Genomic DNA, 19,884 nt, shown 5'->3' with positions numbered 1-19,884 from the left:
GGAAGGGAGAGCTCAGTGACACCCAATGCACACAGCCCCCCAAACAGAGCTCAGTGACACCCAAACAGAGCTCAGTGACACCCAACACACACACTCCCCCCAAACAGAGCTCAATGACACCCAAACAGTGCTCAGTGACACCCAACGCACACACCCCCCAAATAGAGCTCGGTGACACCCAAACAGAGCTCAGTGATACCCGACACACACAGCCCCCCAAATAGAGCTCAGTGACACCCAAATAGAGCTCAGTGACACCCAAACAGAGCTCAGTGACACCCAATGCACACAGCCCCCCAAACAGAGCTCAGTGACACCCAAACAGAGCTCAGTGACACCCAACGCACACAGCCCCCCAAATAGAGCTCAGTGACACCCAAACAGAGCTCAGTGACACCCAACACACACAGCCCCCCCAAACAGAGCTCAGTGACACCCAGAGCTCAGTGACACCCAACACACACAGCCCCCCAAACAGAGCTCAGTGACACCCAACACACACACTCCCCCCAAACAGAGCTCAATGACACCCAAACAGAGCTCAGTGACACCCAAACAGAGCTCAGTGACACCCAACACACACACTCCCCCCAAACACAGCTCAATGACACCCAAACAGTGCTCAGTGACACCCAACACACACAGCTCCCCAAACAGAGCTCAGTGACACCCAAACAGTGCTCGGTGACACCCAACACACACAGCCCCCCCCAAAAAGAGCTCAGTGACACCCAAACAGTGCTCAGTGACACCCAACACACACAGCCCCCAAATAGAGCTCAGTGACACCCAAACAGAGCTCAGTGACACCCAACACACACAGCCCCCCAAAGAGTGCTCACACACACACACGCCACCCCCAAAGCCCAGGGTCACAGCCCCCATGGGCACCAGGAGGTCATGGGGACCCTGGTGACCCAAAGACTCTGGGACACGTCACCCGGGTCCCCTGGGTCAGGGACTGTGCCCCCCATGCACCCAGGCACTTACAAAATGATGGATTTATTAGAAACCAGAGACAGAAAACATTGTTTAAAAATTTAAAAAAGTAGAAAAAGAGGCTGTTTTTTGAGATGAAACATTCGACGCACAAACAAGAAAGGGAGGAGGTGAACGGGGGCGCGGGGACGTGGGGCAGGCGGCTCCCCAGGGACACCGGCACGGGGTGACATTGGTCCCAGAAACGGCTGCAACGTTCTCCCCCAGGGAGCCCCCGGGCTCGGGCAGCGATCCAGCACCCACCCCAGCCCAGGGACACGGGGTCACCTGAACCCCCCAACGTCAGGGAATGGCATTTTGCTCCCAGTTTTGGGGGCCTTTGAAGCATTCCGGAGCCCCCCACGACAAGGTCACCAAAAGCCCTTTCCTCATCCCTGCCCACCCCAAACGCTTCACAGTTGGGGTACAGGAGGAAGTGGGGGATACACAGCTGCTCCCCACTCCCCCCAGGTTGCGGTGGGGGGTCATGGCACCCCAGCACAGGAGGGTGGGGGGCAGCAAACACAGCCCCCCCCATCCCCGAGGGAGAAGAAAGCCCCAGGGATGGGCAGAGCCCACAGAGGGGACAGGAACAGGGGACAGTGGGGGCCAGCACAGAAATCTCAGCCCACCACTGTAATGAGTGTGTCCATTCTCTGCCGTACCCGCGGGGGGGCAGCACCCCTTCAGTCCATGGACAGTCCATGGGGGGGTCTCTGAGCCCCCCTGAGGGCAGTGTCCAGCTGAGCTGCACAGTCTCACACCGGGGTCCCCCTGACGAGGGACAGGACGCTGCCTCGAGTCCCGGCCGAGAGGACGGGGACAAGAGGGGACACTGCCATCCCATCAGTCTTGCAAGAGGTGGACGAAGCTGGCTGGGAAGACACCGGTACGGGAGCCGTCACCCTCGATGAAGCCGACCTGGGGGTGCCAAAGCGGGGATCAGAGGGGCAGAAGTCTCGTTTTGGGCAGGGGAGAAGCTTTAGGGCTGATGTTCCAGTTCCCAAATGGATTCAGAGAGGCAAAGCCACAGTGACATGTCAGGCACAGACGGGGCAGGGGACACCCATCCATGTCCCCCAGAAACACCCAGCCCCTTCCGGAAGAGAACTTTGGGAGAAAGGGACCAGGGTAGGGACCCCAACATCTGTGGGTGTCCCACTGGCACTCACCCAGCTCTGCTCGTCCTCCTCCCGCGTCACCACGATCACCTCCCCCTTGGAGAAGGTCAGCTCCCGCGCCTTGTCCCCCTTGCAGTCGGCCACTGCCTTCACTCGCTTCTGCCTCCCCTTGGCCTGAAAAGGAGCGGGCAGACCCCCCAAGGTGACAAACGATGACAAACCCCCACCCAAGGCCACCCCAAGGGAGGGTGCAGGGATGTGACACCCTTGATCCCTCTATCTGCCACCCCGGGATAACGGGAGCTGGGATGCCGGGGGATGCAGACCCCCACCACCCCATCACAGCCCCTCTGAGACCCCCCCCCAGTGGTGGCACCTACCGGAGCAAATCTCCTGGGCATGGGCACGGGGGGGACCTTGCTCAGAGCAGGGTCCTCAGGGCCGCTGGGGCTCTGGGGGGACACGGGTGACCCCGCTTTGCCCACCGCGCTGCTGATGCGCCGGTACGAGCGGGTGCTCTCCGAGCTGTGGGGGACAGCAGGGACAGTGTCACCCCACTGCCGATGCCTTTCTCCCTGTCCCCCTCCCCATACAGTCTCAGTAGGGTCACAGCTCTCTCATGGCACCCAGGGGTCCCACCCACAGCACCCTGGATGCTGATGGAGAAGGGTTCTAGCACCCATCCCCCCTCAAACACCCCAATTTCCAAAAAGAGGGAAAAAATATCTTTGCAGGGTATCGCAGTCTTGTTGTCACCCCCAAATAATCTGTGTCACCTTCTCCAACGACCACCCAGCACCCCTGTGAGGGCTCTTGTCCCTTCCCTCACCCCAGGGCCAGCACCAACTCCCTCAGGGACTCCAAGTCAGGGTGGGGACTCCTTTGCTCCACACCCCCCAGGGACAATTTGGGGTCCCCCACACCTAGGGGAGACCCAGCAGGGGTTGAAGCCAACCCATCAGCACCACGCAATGACCCGCCACCCAAGGCTGGAGGGGGGTCCCTACCCAAACTTGACGGGGGGTATGTCAGGGGCCGTGCTGCCCGGCGGGGGCTGCCCTGGGGAGAGATTCGGCTCCGGCCCCCGCCGGGCGCTGCTGCTCTCCGTCTCTGAGCGGGTCTCCCAATACGCTGCCCGTCGGCTCTCAGGGGGGCTGCGGGCGCCGTCGGCAGAGGGGGGGCTGCGCGGCGCCGGAGCCTCCCCCAGCCCCTGGAAACAGGGCTCTGACACCTGCCGGGGGAGCTCGGCGTGCTCTGGGGACACACACATGACGGGGACAACAAACATGATGCCTGGGTGAAGTGACAGCCCCCCACGGGTGACCCCCCCCCCCAATCAGACTCACCGGTGGGGCTGTGGGTGGGTTTGGGGCGGGAGCTGCCCCGTGTGGGGTTCTTGAGGGGCAGTGGGGGGGGGATCTCCTCGCTGTGGGCCCGGCGGGGTGGGGGCCGCGAGGCCACCAGGATGCTCTCGTAGGTCTTGTTGGTGATGTCCATCCCCCCCACGCAGCTCCAGCGGGTCTGGGGACAGGCTGGGGGGGGGCTGGCAGCCAGCGGGGACGTCCCCTTGAAGGAGCGCTGGAGGGGGCTCACCTGGGGACAGACACCTGGCTCCAGGGCTGTCCCACTGCCGCCAGCCCCCCAGCAGGGTCTGTACCCCCTCCACAGGTACCTTCTCCTCCAGCTCATCCTCACTGTCATATGGGAACTCCTGGGGGGGCTCCCAGTCGTAGTCGATGTGGATCTGCGGGGGGAGCCTCCCCGCCTGCGCCTGCTCCAGCTGCCGGACGGGGCAGGACAGGGGGTCTCAGCAGGGGTGGAACAGGTCCCAGTAGCCCCCCGGGTGCATCAGCCCTCTCCCCAGCCTGAGCATCTCCCCCTCCCTCATCCCACCTACCAGCTCCTCACACTCGCTGTGCTTCAGTCTCCTGGCCACGTCCAGAGCCGTCTCGCCCGCCGCGTTCACTGCAGGGGGGACAAAAGGAGCCGGATCTGGGTCATGCCCTCACTACTCCACACGCACTCGGGAGCCTCAAACCCGCCCCGTCCCAGCCCCATACCCGTGGTGACAGTGGCTTTGCCCTTCAGGAGCAGCTTGAGGCAGTTGGGCTGGTTGTAGAGCGCAGCGTAGTGCAGAGCTGTGTTCCCATCCTGTGTCACCCGGTCCAGCATCCCCCTGGATGAAGCCACCAGAGAGAAATTCAAGGCTCAAGAGCAGATGAGCATCGGCTCCCTGCGCCCGTGAATCCCCCTGCTCTGGGGACCAGACAAGGGACACCACGGGCAGCTGGGGACGCACCCGTTCTGGATGATGAAGTCCACCAGAGGAAGGGACAACCTGTCGGCATGGCGCACGGCCACGTGCAGTGCCAGCTCGCTCGGCTCCTGCTGCAAGATGAAAGGTAGAGGAGAGCTGGATGCAAAGATGCTCCATCTCCCCCAAGATGGAAGGAAGAAGAGGACTGGACATGATCCTCGTGTCCCCTGAGATAGAGGAGGGAGGAGTGCTGGACCTGAGGATGCTTGTGTCCCCAAGGGCACATCTCCACACAAAGGCTGGGAAAACCCCGAGCCTGGGCACCCAGATGGGACAATCCTGTTGGTGCCGGGGGGCTCACCTGGCCCTCGGGGCTGGCCAGGGGCTTGGCCAGGTCGTGGCCTTCGGCGAAGGCCTGGAGCAGCGCCAGCAGGTCGCGGGTGCGGATGGCGTCCCAGAGGCAGTGCGGGTCGTCACGGCCGCTTTTCTGCACGTAGCGTCGCTCCATGTACTTGGCCACGATGTATTCCTTCCGGGCGGCCCTGCAGGAAGGACAGTGTGCCATCGGCTCGGACAGACACGAGGACCATACACCTGCCATCCCCACCACAGCTGGAGGCTCCTGCCTCCTGCTAAAGGCTCAGGATGGGGGAGAAACCTCCAAAAAAGGTGCAGATTCCCACCAAAATGCAGGTGATGACACCACGATACGCCCCTCTCCCATCCCCGGGCTGTCTCAGAGCCGACGAGCAGTGGCATGAGGACAAGGATGCACTGTGCACCGTGCACACCTCCTGCTCCAGCTCTTCTTCTCCTCCTCCTCCTCCCAGCCCACCCCAGGCCCGACTCACATGTTGCTGCTGGCCGAGGGCTTGGGACAGTCCGGCACGGGCAGCGTGGCCTCCATGATCTCGTTGAAGCGGCTGTTCCCCACGCTCACGGCCAGCTGGAGAGAGAGGGACAGGGGGGAGACGAGCCCCCCTGGCCACGTTCACCCCACCCAATCCCACCCCGGAGGCAGAGGGATAGAATCCACTGGATCCGCCCAGGACCTCCCCAGAGCAGCATCTTCCCTGGGGACGATGCTCTTCCACGGCAGGAGAGGTCTGTTTTAAAAGGGAGATGCCAGCGTCCCCCCTTCACAAGCGGCTTTGCACAGCCCCCCACAACTTGGGGAAACTGAGACAAATTCGGAGCAAACTGAGCCGGGATGGAGGAGGAGGGATGAACTCTGCATCCCGGGAGATTCGGGGGCTGCAGAGGGTGATCCCGGTGGCCGGGGAGCATCAAGGGATCAGGGAGCAGCTTTACCAGCAGCTCGGAGGTGCTGAGGACATCCAGGGTGAGGGACTGGATGCGGGAATAATGTACGCCCAGCTCCCGATGGATGCCGGAGCACTCGATGCACGTCAGGATGCCCAGGTTGGTGGAAAGCCAGGTGGGATCTACACAAGGGGGGAGGGCTCAGCACCTCCTCCATCCCCACAGGATGCTGCAACCCCCTCCAGGGAGGGGAAACACCCCAGGCCTGACCTACCCGGGGCCCCGCAGTCACAACACTGCTTGTTTCCCGGCATGTTCTTCACCTCGCCGATGACCACCCTGGTCAGGTCCTGCACGTCGCCGTCTGCCCCCCCTCCCGCCGCCCCCCCGCCGCCGTTGGGCTCCCCCTTGAAGGCGTTGCTGAGGGCTTCGTCCTTGCTGTTCTGCAGCACCGAGACCCACCTGCGCAGGAGAAAACCCCATCAGGAAGACAGGGAGGAAGAGGAGGAGGATGCAGAACCACAAGGCGTGGGGACAGGCTGTGACACTCACACAACGCACTCCTGCTCGTCCTCCGCTTGGAAGTGATACGTCCTGTTGTCTGCAGGGATGGGGAGAGCGGGGAGAAGGTGATTTGGGGATGCCCAGGACAGCAGGAAGAAGCTGAAACTACTTTAAACTAAAATTCAGTCATTGCATGTCACTTTTCCATCACCCCAGCCCTGTTTGTGACCTTTTTTTGCTAGATCTCCTCGGAGATGTTGGTCCTTCCTCTGCAAATGCAGCCGGGGAGACACCCAGAGCGGGATTGAAAGGGTGGAGGGTGCCCAGGAGCCATGGCAGGGCTGCTGAGAAAACCTGCCCAGTATGTTCTCCCCAAAAAGGGAGCTCCCCTCCCCAGCTCGGCCACCCTCGGCTCACACGCCCCCACCCTGGCCCCGGCACCCTGTCCCGGGCACTCACGCGTCACCAGGTCGAAGCATTTCTTCTCCTCAGCATGAGGTCGCACTTGGCAGGTGAGGAGGTTCAGTTTGACAGGGGGACGGTTGATCTGCAGGGCAGGGGGACGGAGGGAGGTTAAAGGACCAGGGAGGGATGGGACGAGCATCACACAGTGCGTGCTCTGATGGCCACGCCAGTGGAACAACAACCATCCCCGGATGGCCGTCTTGGGATAACCAGGCAAGCAGGACCCTCTCCGAGCCTTTGCGGGAGAACAGGGCTCGGAGAGGTCTCTGAGACCCACCCACTGTCCCCATGTCCCTAGTCCCTGCTGCAGTTCGCAGCCTCCACCACCAGGGGGCAGCACCCCCACCCAATCCCACCCCAGCCCCTTTGGTTGTGTCTGGAACCTCAACACCCAACTCGCTGCCCCAGTCAAACCCACCATCCCCACCCACTGACATTTATCAAACATGGGGATGTCACTTAGTGCATCCAGTCCTGCCTTGCACTGAGTTTTAAGCCAGGCAGATTGGTGATAAGTTTGAACAAAATTTAACCTGAAATCAACACTTGAAATGGCCTCAAGTCGCACCAAGGGAGGTTTAGATGGGAAATTGGGAACAATTTCTTCCCCAAAGGGCTGTGGGGCATTGGAATAGGCTGCCCTGGCAGTGGTAGAGTCACCATCCCTGGACGGTTGGACAGACGGATATGAGGTTCTCAGGACATAGGGCAGGGACAGGGGTGGGGAATGGTTGGACTCCATGAGCTTGAGGATCTTGTCCACCCAAAATGATTCCATGATTCTATGAGCACTTAAAGGTTCTATGAACACTGAAGGTCAGGGCTGGAGCCCCCACTGCTCCTCACCGTGCTATGGGAGATGGTCAGATAGCCGTACTTCACACCACATTTCCTCTTTTGCCACACTTTGCGGATCCTGAGGAGGAGGAAGAGGAGGAGTGAGGAAGCGCTGCAGCCCCTGATCACCAGCTCTCAGGTCTCCTCCAGCTTGGGGAAAAATCCTATTCTTCAAGCCTTGATGGATGCTCAAGACCAGGTGTGACCAATTGCACCCAAAAACCCATCTAACAGCAACCAAAAACCTCACCCAGGCAGTTCCACCTCGCAACGTCCCAGCTCTGGGGCCTCCCATGAGTCTGGTGCTCAAGACAACATCAGGACAGAGCCAGGAGCTCTCTGGGCAAGTAACACCCATCCTCACCCATCGCTCTTCTTGTACAGAAATCCTGACTTCTCCGTCCCATATTGCTTGTTCCCTTGGTGCTGGTGGATGCTGTAGCCGCTGCCAGAGTTCTTCCTGCTCAGGTTTTCCTGAGCTCACCAGGAGAGGGGGAAAAAATTAAAAACAACAACAAAAAGAATTAAAAAGCAAAGCGAGAGGTGCAGAGGTGGCTGCTGTCCCCAGGTGACCTCGTCCTTAGGTGGGTGCAGTGTCCATCGGGATTCGAGAGACTGCGAATTCCCTCTGAGCATCTCCCACGTCTCCTCCTCTGCTCCCACAAATGTCCCCTTTGGTCCCCAGCTCCCCCATCCCCAAAGCCAACCCCGGGGCATCCTCCCAGGCTCTCACCTCCTTGCTCTCCAGCTGCAGGATGCTGCGCAGGGAATCGCGGGTCTGCGTGAGCTGCTTCACCTCCTCCTCCTGCGCCTGGTGGAGCTGCAGAGGGAGGCAGCTGCTCTCTCTGCTGCGCTGAGTGCGGGCGCTCTCGGCCGATGGCACCAGGGACACGGGGTGGCATCTCGGGGGACGCGGGGTGGCATCTCGGGGGACGCGTCTGAGTGACGCTGGATGGCAGACTTACCGCGTGGAGGGACACGGCGAGCTTCTCAATGAAGGGGTAGAGGTTCTGGGCAGCCTTCCAGCCGTCTTGGAAGAAACTGGGCAGTTATTTCATGTGATTAAGATGCAGATGGGGAGGATGGAGAGGAAAAGAAAAAGGGGTTTTTTAGAGAAAACGTGGCAGGAGACCATAGCAACCTCCCTGGGGAGCTGCTCTTGCTTTGTGGTTCCCCTGGAGAGACTCCACCAAAGTCCAGCCCATGGGGTCTGGATACCCCAAATATTTGGGGTGTTTGGGATGCACGATTGGCTTCTTGTTCGAGTCAAGCTCATCTCACCAGGGACGAGCCCTCCTGGGGGCCTCTGGGTCACAGCCCCAGTCACGGTCATGCTCCTGGCCAACGCGACTGCTCCCTCCCTGCCTCAGTTTCCCCACTCAAGAGCTGGAGGAGCTGACACGACACCCACACGCTGCAATTCCAGCCTCAGGGAGCAAGGGGAAAGGCGAGGGGACATCAAACCTCGCTCCAAATGCCCTCATTACAAGCCCTGCAGCTGATGGTGGAGCTGCTCGGCTGAACTCATCCCTGGAAAGCCATCCAGAAACCAAATCATCAGATCTACCCCGAGCCAGCCCCCTTCCCCCAGCCCCCATGGACACGTTTACAGCTCCTCCAGCCAACAGAGCACGTTTCAACCCCTCGGATACAACCAGAGAGCGACAGGCTCTGCCCAGCATGTTCACCAACAGCTGGATGGAGCTGGGATGGGACAAAGTGTCCCCAGACCCTCAAGGGACCTCCCAGGGGTGACAAGCAACCCTGGGGATGAACCACCTTGACCCAGGTGACACCTACTTGTGCTGAGCATGGAAAAACTTGATGAGGCTCTGGAGGAAATCTGGTCCCTGCTTCATCTGCGACTCGCTGGCTTTTAGCAGGTACTGGGGGAGGAGAAGACACCCGGTGAGGTGACGGAGACAAGGACCAGCTGAAAACATCCCGGAGGAAAAAGCAAAGGCCTTGGCCGGCCCTCGCCTCCTTCCCGGCATGGGGAGGAGGGTTTAGTGCTGGCTGCGTTTCAAGAAAGTCGAGTCACGACGTTGGGATTTGACGGCAGCTCGCTGGGGACCACCCTCCGAAAACCTGGCTCTGGAGTCCTCCAAGCCCTGAGAAGTTCAAGGGCTGAGGCAGGTCCCCGGGGTTTCCAGCCCAGCGTGCTTCTCCTGCTGCTCATGACTTCTGGAGTTAATAAATAACCATAAACCGAAGGCAGCTCGTGAAGGAACAAAATAATAAAGCAGCAAAACAGTTCAAATGTTTTTTGAGATATGACCCCTTTGCTCCTAAAAAATCGGATTTCAAGCGGCGAGTGCCTGCGGCACATGAGTCCCGGAGGTCTGCAGCTCTTGCGAGGTGTCCCACGGGATGAGGAGCTTCAGCTCCATCCATCAAACCCAGGCAGCAAAGACATGGAGCCTCAATCGCCCCGAGCGAAACAAAGCGGGGGGAAGAGATTTTGCCCCCACGAGCTCCTCCCAGCCCAGCACAGCTGCCTTTGAGCGGGGGGCGATGGGGGAAGGCAGCCCCCAGCCCCGGGGTTTTCCATGCTGGGGAGCACCAGGGCGGGATGGAGCCACGTGGGGACACGATGGGATGGGGACAGCCAAGGGTCCCGCACCACACCCACACAGGGCTGCTTTGGTGGTGGGGATGGGGACAAGCTCTGAGCAGTTCCCTGTGTCCCCCCAGTGCCGAATTGTCCCCACGTCCCCCCCAGCACAGCCCCTACCTCGCACATGTGGAGCTGGAAGAGCCGCCGCTCCTTCTGTGTGTCCTCGGCCACCTCCACCGCTGACGGCTCGGCCGGGGTGACCCCCGCCAAGCGGGCTCGCTCCTTCTCCTTCTCCATCTTCCCCCTGTGGGACGGGGCAGTGGCAGGCTGGGGACAGCCCTGCTCCGAGGGGTGTCCCATGGGACAGGCGATGGTGGGGACGGGATCAGGAGAAACATCTCCAGTCCCTGTAGCTGGGAAGGCTGGACCTGAGCCCACCCCGTGGCAAAGCGGCACCAACGGGTGCCCAGGTGCCCGGGGACAAAACGCCGCTGTGCAGTGCAGGATTAGGCGGATTTTGCCGGTGGCAACGGGTTCCTTACACTTTGGTCTCGTAATCCTTCCAGGCCTTTTCAATCTGCTTCTTAGAGTCCTGAGGCAAAAGGACAGAGGACAGCAGCTGTCAGGGAAGGTGTAAGGAAGGACCCAGTGGCACCAAAGGGACCGAGGGCTTTGTTCTGCATCGCTGTGCTCTGATGACAAGCAATGTCCCCACCAGGTCTCCACCCTCGCGCCTGTCACCCCCAGCCTGTGCTGCTGCCCCCAAGCGCCATCCAGTCCCAGGGAATCGCTCCTTCCTTCTCCTGAGCCCGTCACAGGGGTCTCCCTGCAGAATGTCCCCAAATGAGTGACGTCGGAGCCTCAGGGACAGTGTGACCTGGAGCCCCAGGGACGGTGTGACCTGCAGCATTGGAGCCCTGGGGACAATGGGACCTGGAGCCTCAGAGCCCTGGGGACAATGTGACCTGGAGCCCCAGGGACAATGTGACCTGGAGCCTCAGGGACAATGTGACCTGGAGCCCCAAGGACAATGTGACCTGGAGCCCCAAGGACAATGTGACCTGGAGCCCCAGGGACAATGTGACCTGGAGCCCCAGGGACAGTTTGACCTGCAGCGCTGGAGCCCCAGAAATGGTGTGACCTGCAGCCTCAGAGCCCCAGGGACAGTGTGGCCTGGAGCTTCAGAGCCCTGGGGACAATGTGACCTGGAGCCTTGGGGACAGTGAGACCTGGAGCCCTGGGGACAGTGAGACCTGGAGCCTCAGAGCCCTGGGGACAGTGCCGGAGGGGACTCACCAGGCGGCTGTCCCTCAGCTGTCCCTTCAGCAGGCTGTCCAGGGGGAAGGAGACGATGTTGTTCAGGTTCTGCACCTGCCAAGGGCAGAGACGGCGTCACCCCACGGGACTCCCCGCTCAGGGCAGGTCGAGGAGCCGGAGCCCCGTGTCTGTCCCCGTGCTGGGGTCTCCCAGCGCCGCGGCCGCCCCGTGAAGGGTTAAGGAGGCAGCAGCGGGCCGGCTCAGGCTGGGGCAGGCCGGGGCCTGTCGGGCTGGCTGCAAGATGTCTGACGCGGGGCCCTTCCCACAAACCGCATCGGCGCAGCCGCTGCCAAAACAAAAGCTGTTCCCCCCGTCGCCACCCTGTCCCTGTTCCCCGTCAGTCGCCACTCTGTCCCCATCCCCATCGACGTCACCAGCCCCTCCACAGTGATGCAAAGATCCACACCCCACCTCAAGGGGCGTCTCAAAATGTCCCCCTTTTGCTGAGACCCCATTTCTGTGGTGTCAGAGCAGCTGCAGCACCCACACAGGGCCGCTTCCCCCCCCCGATTGCTTTCAAAGGCTCCCAAGGGTTTTGGTCACCGGGACAACCCCAGCTCAGGGGTGCGGGACCAGCCCCAGATGAGGTGGAACGGGGCACCTCCATTCTGACAGGCACCCCGCTTCCCATAGCTCCGGGGGGAAAACCTGGCTTTTTGGGTCTGGCTGGGGGACGCGGTACGTAACCCCCTCTGGGGGGAGCAGGGGACACGGCTGCTCCCACAGCGGGGGTACCCAGGAACTGGTCCAACTCCTCTGCTGAGATGTTCCATAGAGCCCCCCTGAGCACGAGGGGACAGTGGGGAGGGGACAAGTGGGGAGGCCCAGACTGGGGTAACTGGGAGGGGAAGATGCTGAAATCTGAAATTCTTGCTGGGGGAAGGGCTGTAGAAATAAATTTCCTCCTTAAGCACAGCAAAAACCCCCCTTTTTGGGGGTGGCAAAAGGGACTGGAGAGGGGACCAGTGACACGGGACCCCCAGGGCTTTGCTGCTGGTCATGCATGGACCAAAATCCGAGCAGGAACCTACTTCTGCACCGGAGCTGTGCCGTGGTGGGGACGATGCTGCTGGCTCTGCCTCTGCCTGCCTGTTCCCCTGTTCCCCTGCCTGTTCCCCTGCCTGCTCCCCTGCCCGCTCCCCTGTTCCCCTGCCCGCTCCCCTGCTCCCCTGCCCGCTCCCCCGTTCCCCTGCCTGCTCCCCTGCCCGCTCCTCTGCTCCCCTGCCCTCTCCCCTGTTCCCCTGCCCGCTCCCCTGCCCGCTCCCCCGTTCCCCTGCCTGCTCCCCTGCTCCCCTGCCCGCTCCCCTGCCTGCTCCCCTGCCTGCTCCCCCGTTCTCCTGCCTGCTCCCCTGCCTGCTCCCCTGCCTGCTCCCCCGTTCTCCTGCCTGCTCCCCTGCCCGCTCCCCTGTTCCCCTGCCCGCTCCCCTGCCTGCTCCCCTGCCTGTTCCCCTGCCCACTCCCCGCCTGCTCCCCTGCCTGTTCCCCTGCCTGCTCCCCTGCTCCTCGCGCAGCCGCGGCTCCTCCAGGCTCTGCCGCGCAGCTCGGCGTGGCTTTGATTTACTTCTTGGCAAGCGAGATCAGAGCTGCAATTGATGTGAAACGGGGGGAAAAAAAAGAAAGAAAGGAAAAAAAGGAAAAAAGAAAAGCAAAGAGCAGCCGAACCGCCCGTTGAGTCCCAGCGCCAGCGGCTCCAGCGGAGCTGGGGATGAGCTGTAAATCTAGCACGGGGGGAGCGGGTGGTTTGGTCACCAGGAGCATGTTCCCGAGCCCGGGGTGGGTGCTGGGGCTCCTGGGCTGAGGGCAGCTAAACTGGGACGGGATTTAGGGAAAGCACGGGGTGTTTTTCCAAATGCAGATGGATCCTGGAGGTTCTCCCCAGCTTGGCTGCAGAGAACAGCCTGAGGTCGCACTGGAGACACTGTGAACCCCGTGTTCCACCCCCGGGTGGTTAAAGTCCCCCCAACACCAGCAGCGTGCCCGGGGAGCAGCTCACCAGGTTCTTGAAGAGCGCGGTGACCTCGCGGGTGAAGACAGCCAGGTTGAGGAAGCCGGTGGAGAGCTCGTGGTTGTTCTGGGAGAGGTGGTTGTTGCCGAAGCTCTCCAGGGCTTCGCTGTACTGCTCCTCGTTCTCCACGTGGGCTGCGTGGGGACACATCGGTGAGGGACACGGGGTGGCCCTGCAGCGTCCGGCCCTGGGCGATGGCCACAACACGAGGTGCCACCAGCAGCCACTTCCCCATCCCTCTATAGCAGAGCTGGGCTGATCCTGCCGCGGATCCTGTCTGTGACATTCTGTGACCACAGCGCTGTGCCCGAAACTGCCTCCTCAAGGTTCTTAATTTCCCTTTTAATCCTTTTTTAAGCCACTTTTTGGCACCTTATCATAGTGCCAACCAATGGACAGATGCATCGCCCCATGAACAGATATGACCAGGGTTGGTGGAGGAGAGCTGGAGTGTTCAGCTGGAGAGGAGAAGCTCCGGGGAGACCCTATTGCAGCCTTTCTGGACTTAAACGGGGCTGATAAGAAAGATGGGACAGACTTTTGAGCAGGGGCTGTTGTGACAGGACAAGGGGTGATGGTTTAAACTGAAGGAGGGAGATTCAGGCTGGACATGAGGAAGGAATTGTTGCCCTGAGGGTGGTGAGAGCCTGGCCCAGGTTGGCCAGAGAGGTGGTGGATGAACCATCCCTGAGACATCCCAGGCCAGGCTGGACGGGGCTCTGAGCAACCTGAGCTGCTGAAGATGTCCCTGCTCATGGCAGGGGGGCACTGGGGGGGCTGGGGAGGTCCCTCCAACCCAAACTGTTCTATGGCACCACCACAGACCCTGCCAGCCCAGGGATGCCCATGAGCTCTCCGAGCCCAACTCACTCAGCCCGGAGACGTGAATGGCTTTCACATATTTCCTGATCCTCTGGAGCACGGCTTGGTCCCCATCCAGGCTCTGCGAAAGCAAAGAAAGAAAACAAACCCAGCTCGTTATCCAAGCGCGGCCGCCGCTCCCCCCGGCCCAGCTGCTCTGCCATGCAGATGTGCGGGGCAGCGGCCAAGCTCCGCGGCTGCGAGAGGAGCCGCAGGCATCCCGGGGACACCGGAGTCGCCGTGTCCAGCCGCTCCGCTGCCAGCTCTGTGGTCCCCGTGGTTTTCGCTGCCGGGCAGGGCTCTGGCTGCCCCAGGGAGGCGGGCTGGAGCAAGAGGGGAGCAGGGGGTGAGCGGCTCTTTGGATCCACGCAGCTTCCAGTAACCACGGAAAATGCCTCCCTGGCTCTAGCAGGGGCTGTTTCAACCGAGGAGGGGATAAAGCGTCACGCAGCACGAATACGCCAGCCTGTCCCCACCACCGCAGCGTGTGTCCCCATGGCCTGGGACAAGGCATAGCAAAGGTGCTCAGCTCCACCTCCTGCCAACACCCAACAGGGACCAAAATCACATCAACCCTGCAACCAGGGATGAGGCTTTCCACACCCCCCCAACTCGTGCTGGGTCTTGGCTGTGGCCCCAGCACCACAGACCTCCCCGTAGCACCCCCCAGCTACATCTTGTGCTCACGTAGAGCACTCCCCATCCCAACCCGGTCACCCCGTCCTTGCTCCAGCCCTCTCTACCCTCATTTGCCCCCACCAAGCATGAGGGCAAACTCAACACCAACGCCAACCCAACGCCAACCCGCCCGCGGAGCCTCTCAGCTGAACACAGGCCGGCCCCGCCATCAGGAAAGGGTTAAGGGCGGCTTGGCTGCAGGTACCAGAGCCATGATAACAGGCTGGAAATATTTAGAGGGCGTGAACAGCAAGAAGGGCGAGAGATGAAACCGCGGAGGAATTACAATAAAGAGGCGCCCTCTCTCTCTCTCGCGCTCTGCCGAAGGCTTTCGGGCTGATGTCAAGGCCGATTTCCTGACAGCGGGTCAGCCCGGCCCCGGCGCCGCTCTCCCAGGCCCTCCTCGCTGGACGGGGACGAGCTTTGGCCAGGAGGAGCTGGCTGGGAGGGAACCAGGGGCTGAAGCAGGAGCCAAACCCCCCGCCCAGAGGGGCCTTGTAATGCATCTACAATGGGGAGGATGTTGGGCTGCCCCAAAGCCCCATACCCCTGCTCTGCACCAAATCTGGGTGCTCCAGACTCTCCGGGGCCACAGGCTGGGGCAGAGGCATCCTCTGCCTTGCAGGGCATGCCGGGGCTGGACACCCCAGGCTCACAAAGCTGGTGGGGAAACTGAGGCAGCATGATGGATGCATCGCTGTGCAAGTGGGGGAAGAAGCTGCTCTGAGCACCCAGGACAGGGCACCCACCCCAGTGGCAGCTCACGGCCATAGGGGGCTGAATGCAGGGACAGGGGACAACCTGGGGACACTCACAGGGGCTTTTGGGAAGGGATCTATGAGCTGACCGGCGGGGATGGGACAGGCGGAGCTGAGCACCGGGGTGGTAAGCACAGGAAATCAGTGCACGGTGCTGCCAAGGCTGCGAGCATCGCTGCATCCCCGAGGTACCGGGCTGGCTGCTGGAGACACAGGCCTTGGCTGCATGGGGACAGCCCTGGGAGCTGGGCACAGCCATGTCTGAAGACCCCACAGCACCCATCACGCCCCAGCCCAGCTTGGATGAGAGCTGCCGGTCAGGGGAAGCGGGTGACATGGGCAGAGCAGGGACAGGAACACGAAGGAGAAAGGGACAGATGTGCACCGGCGCCGCAGCCTGGGGACCCCGAGCAGCCACCGCCACCCCCCTCCCAGCCCCAGCAGGGTGCTCAATGGGGGCCATTCTTCTGCCTGCCCCCTCGCCGCTGGCTCGTGCCGCCCAGCGAAGGAGCCACCGCGGGTGCCAGGGGCTGGGAGCGGGGTGCAGCGCTGCCCTGGGTGCAAAGGGCAGCGTGTGGCAGGGACACGGTGCTATCTACATGGTGACGGGGTGAGCTGGGAGCCCGGCTGCCGGCTCTGCCACTGAACATGCCAGCGGCCTCTGCCATGCCACCCCGCCTAGGCTCAGAGGTGCCAAGTCCCGTGTGACATGTACAGAGCACCCAGCCCCAACCACCGCGGGCTGGATCCGACCTTCCAGCTCACTCCAGACTCGGGTTCTGCCTCCACAGTTGCACTGAGGACCCCAAAGTCACGCGAGACCCCTGGGATGGGAGAGCCCTCTTTAATTCCAGAAGGGAAACTGAGGCACACAGCAGCTCCAGCCAACACCAGTATGTTTTTTTGATGGCGAGCACCAGCCTCTGGCCCTCACCTGCATCACTCCTGCCCCCTCAGTTTGGGCAGGGCTCTGGTGGGACATGGTCACCCCTTCCCACCCAGCAGCTGCTGGAGCAAAACCAGGAACCTTCACTCCCTCCTGCTCACGAAGCCACCAGCTGGGATCTGGGGGTGACAGAGAGCCCCACGGCTCCGTGTGGTCACAGAGTCTCTCCCACCCCCCAGCCCTCTCCAAAGCCACCCCTGGTTACTCCTCTGCCTGATGCTCTCGTCCCATCGGGGCTCAGAGGGCGCCATGGGTGGGTTTGGGTGGATTTCCCCCCACCTGTGCTGGAGCACAGGGATGCCAAAGGCCTGGCAGCAGTTTGCCCCGCCAAGGGTTCCTTGTAGTTTCTGGTGGGATGGGGGCTCGGCCCTGTGTCCCCCATGACACACAACATCGGTCACAACTCCCAGCTCTCAGCCACACTCGCTGGAGCTTTCCTGAGCACACCCACAGAGAACCCCCACCATTGCCAGGGGACGCCTCTCCCCCCATCCCTGTCCCCCACAGCCACAGCCTCTCCAAGCAGCCAACCCAAATTCCTGCTGTCTCCTCCTGGCTGGAGCTGCCCCCCCCCGCCCCTCCAGGGGCAGATCCACGGCAGTGACCAGCACGTGCTGGCGGGGACCACGATGCTCCACGCTGCGTCCCCAGATTTCCAGCCTGGGGACGGCCATCCCGCTGTCCCCCGGCCGATCCCAGCAGCCCCAGCACCTGGGGCCCCCCGCTCCCCCCCAGCCCTGGCTCCTCTTCAAAGCTATTCCTTCGCTTAGAGGAGCTGGCAAAAGCCACGGGACCAGCTGGAAACCGCCTTTATTCCAAGCAGGAGAAGGGGGACGATAGGACCCCACTACCTCCACCCTTCCCACAAACACTGCCAGAAATTTTGGGGGGTGGCTAAAAATACTCCAGAGGCTTTAATCACAAGGGACCCCCCCACCAGGGACATCGCATCAGGGCTGGCTCCAGCATAGGAACTCAATAGTAGCCAGAGCCGTAGGGCTGATGCTCTACCCCGCCTGGGGGGATGCCCTGGACCCGGGCGGGTGGGATATCCTGGACCCGGGTGGGGGTGGGATGCCCTGGACCCTTGAGGGGTGGGATGCCCTGGACCCGGGGTGGGGGGATGCCCTGGACCCGGGGGGTGGGGGGATGCCCTGGACCCGGGGGGTGGGGGGATGCCCTGGACCCGGGGGGTGGGGGAATGCCCTGGACCCGGGGGGTGGGGGATGCCCTGGACCCGGGCGGGAGGGGATGCCCTGGACCCGGGGGGGGTGGGATGCCCTGGAGACAAAACCGTTAAAGAAGAGTTTTGTCTATTTCTGCAGCACTTGGTCCCCAAAATGCCTACGGTGGGGCTGCTTGGAAGATGCAAATGAACACCCTGGCCCGAGGGTCCCAAAGCACCCACTTACGGTGACAACCAGCACAAGCTGGGCCGGGCCGGTCTGCCCCCGGGGCTCTCAGGGCGAAGGGGGGACCCCAATAAATAGCAGCCCAAGGAAAGGAGGTACCCCCGGGGTGAGCACTGGGCGCTGGACGAGCACCTATGGGTGCCAGGGGCTGTCCCAGAGCGGTGGGTGCTCCGCGGGGTGGGGGAGCGCAACCCGACCCCCCCCAGCCCCGCTCACCTCCTCCAGAGCCCCCACCGCCCCCCGGCACTTCTGCATCTTGGAAGCGAAGGCGGCGGCGGCCGGGGAGCTGAGGTCCTCGCCGGTCACGGCCAAGAACTCGGCCACGCTGAGCTGCTCGGGCATCGTGCGGCTGCACCGGGGGGCGACCGGGTCAGCACTGGGGGGCGACCGGGACAGCAGCGGGAGGGCGCAGCGGGGGGCGCTCGGAGCGCACCGGGAGCGCCGGCCAGGCCCGGCTCAGCGCCCCATGCCCCGCACCGGGAGCGCCCGTCCCGCCGCACCGGGAGCTCCTGCGCCCGCCCAGCCCATCGCTCCCTCCCCGCCGCCGTCACGTGAGCGGCCCCGCCCGTCCGCCCGTTAAAGGCGAAGCGACCCGGCGACACCCGCCCCGCCACCGGCACCGCCCCGACATCTGCCCCGGCAGGATGCGGTGGACACGGGGTTAAGGGGCTGGACGGCAACAGGAGGAATTTGGGGGTTCCCAGTGGGTACGAGCCCCCCCAGCAGACAGGCACCCCCGGAGCATCCTCTGGGGGACACACACAGCCATAGGGGCAGCCCAGGCTCACAGCAGCGTGGGCCGGGCTTGAACCCCCCCCAACCCTGCAGGCAGGGCCAAGAGCCCCCCCAGACACCCCGCTCCTCCGCGCGGTGCCGCGGGGTTGGGGACACCCCCTTTGCTGGGGTGGCCCTGCCACCTCCTGGCCGGCCTGGGGACTGCGGGGGGGGGGGGCGGCACGGCCCGGGGACACCCCTGCAAGCGGCTCCGGGACACGCAGCCCCACGGGGGATGGGGACAGGACCGTGACTGCAGCACTCTGTGCTCCTCACCCGGCTCACCTGCGCTGGGGCTCTCCCTCCTCCTCCTCTTCCTCCACCCTGCCAGACAAGCGATGGAACGGCAGCATGTGCCATGACCCCAGGTACCACCAGACATCGTCATTGGGTGTCACTGAGCATCACTAGGCACCACCAGACATCGTCACCGGGTGCCACTGAGCATCACCAGGTACCACCAGACACCATCAGCCATCACCAGGTGCCACTAGACAACACTGGGTGGCACTGACCATCACCAGGTGCCACCAGACAACACTGGGTACCAGATGACGTGGCAGGGTGGGTGACCTGGGGCAGCACCCTGGAGAAGGACCCTCCACAGGCACAGCCCACCAGGGTCTTGCCCTGCAGCCTCCAAACCTGCTCTCAAATTGGGGTGCACAAGCCTGTCCCAGCTCCAGCACCCGCAGGGTCCTGCCCTGGGGCTTTTCCCATGTTCCTGGTTCAAGGGGCTCATCCTGGTCAGATTTGAGCTGGAGATCACCGACCTGCAGCAGGTCAGACCCGTTTCCCTCGCTCCAGCCATGGCTACATCTCAACTCCCTTCTCTACCAGGTCCTCCAGAGCAGGCCGGCCAGTTAAAAGGCTCCAAAACAGGTTTTTTCACACTTAAAACAGGAGAAAACCAGCCCAACAGCTCTCTCCTCCCAGACTACCCCAGCATTTGGCTGGTTAGAGGAAAACAGCCCCTTACAACTCCAAAGTTTTATTTTATCCCCTCCCGTACAGAAGACATCAAGTGCCACAAGTTTTTCCACGCCAAAACACACTCCCACCCATGCCGCCTCCAAGCCAAACCGCAGCAGAACCCCCCGAGGAAGGACAACTTAAATACCCTCGCTTAAAAATCAAAATACCCACCCGGC

The 19,884-nt window shown here is 62.3% G+C and overlaps 1 protein-coding gene across 1 annotated transcript; it reads right to left on the bottom strand.

Annotated features, from left to right (window-relative positions):
* Positions 1 to 1,824: 1,824 nt before the first annotated feature.
* ASAP3 (ArfGAP with SH3 domain, ankyrin repeat and PH domain 3) lies at positions 1,825 to 18,301 on the bottom strand (the record flags this gene model as incomplete). Its single annotated transcript, XM_080357703.1, has 26 exons — positions 1,825 to 1,899; positions 2,151 to 2,273; positions 2,480 to 2,624; positions 3,107 to 3,353; positions 3,446 to 3,692; positions 3,772 to 3,879; positions 3,997 to 4,064; positions 4,160 to 4,275; positions 4,399 to 4,484; positions 4,718 to 4,898; positions 5,208 to 5,302; positions 5,668 to 5,801; positions 5,894 to 6,081; positions 6,172 to 6,220; positions 6,583 to 6,670; positions 7,435 to 7,504; positions 7,790 to 7,899; positions 8,159 to 8,245; positions 8,391 to 8,466; positions 9,226 to 9,311; positions 10,160 to 10,286; positions 10,525 to 10,574; positions 11,279 to 11,353; positions 13,293 to 13,438; positions 14,175 to 14,247; positions 18,176 to 18,301. 26 exons carry the CDS (start codon positions 18,299 to 18,301, stop codon positions 1,825 to 1,827), a joined length of 2,976 nt encoding a protein of 991 aa, XP_080213829.1.
* Positions 18,302 to 19,884: the final 1,583 nt, after the last annotated feature.

This window comes from Nesoenas mayeri (assembly GCF_963082525.1).
Source record: "Nesoenas mayeri genome assembly, chromosome: 21".
NCBI classification, from domain to species: domain Eukaryota; kingdom Metazoa; phylum Chordata; class Aves; order Columbiformes; family Columbidae; genus Nesoenas; species Nesoenas mayeri.
Note: the sequence above shows the minus strand (reverse complement) of the source record. Positions and strands in the feature narration are given on the sequence as shown.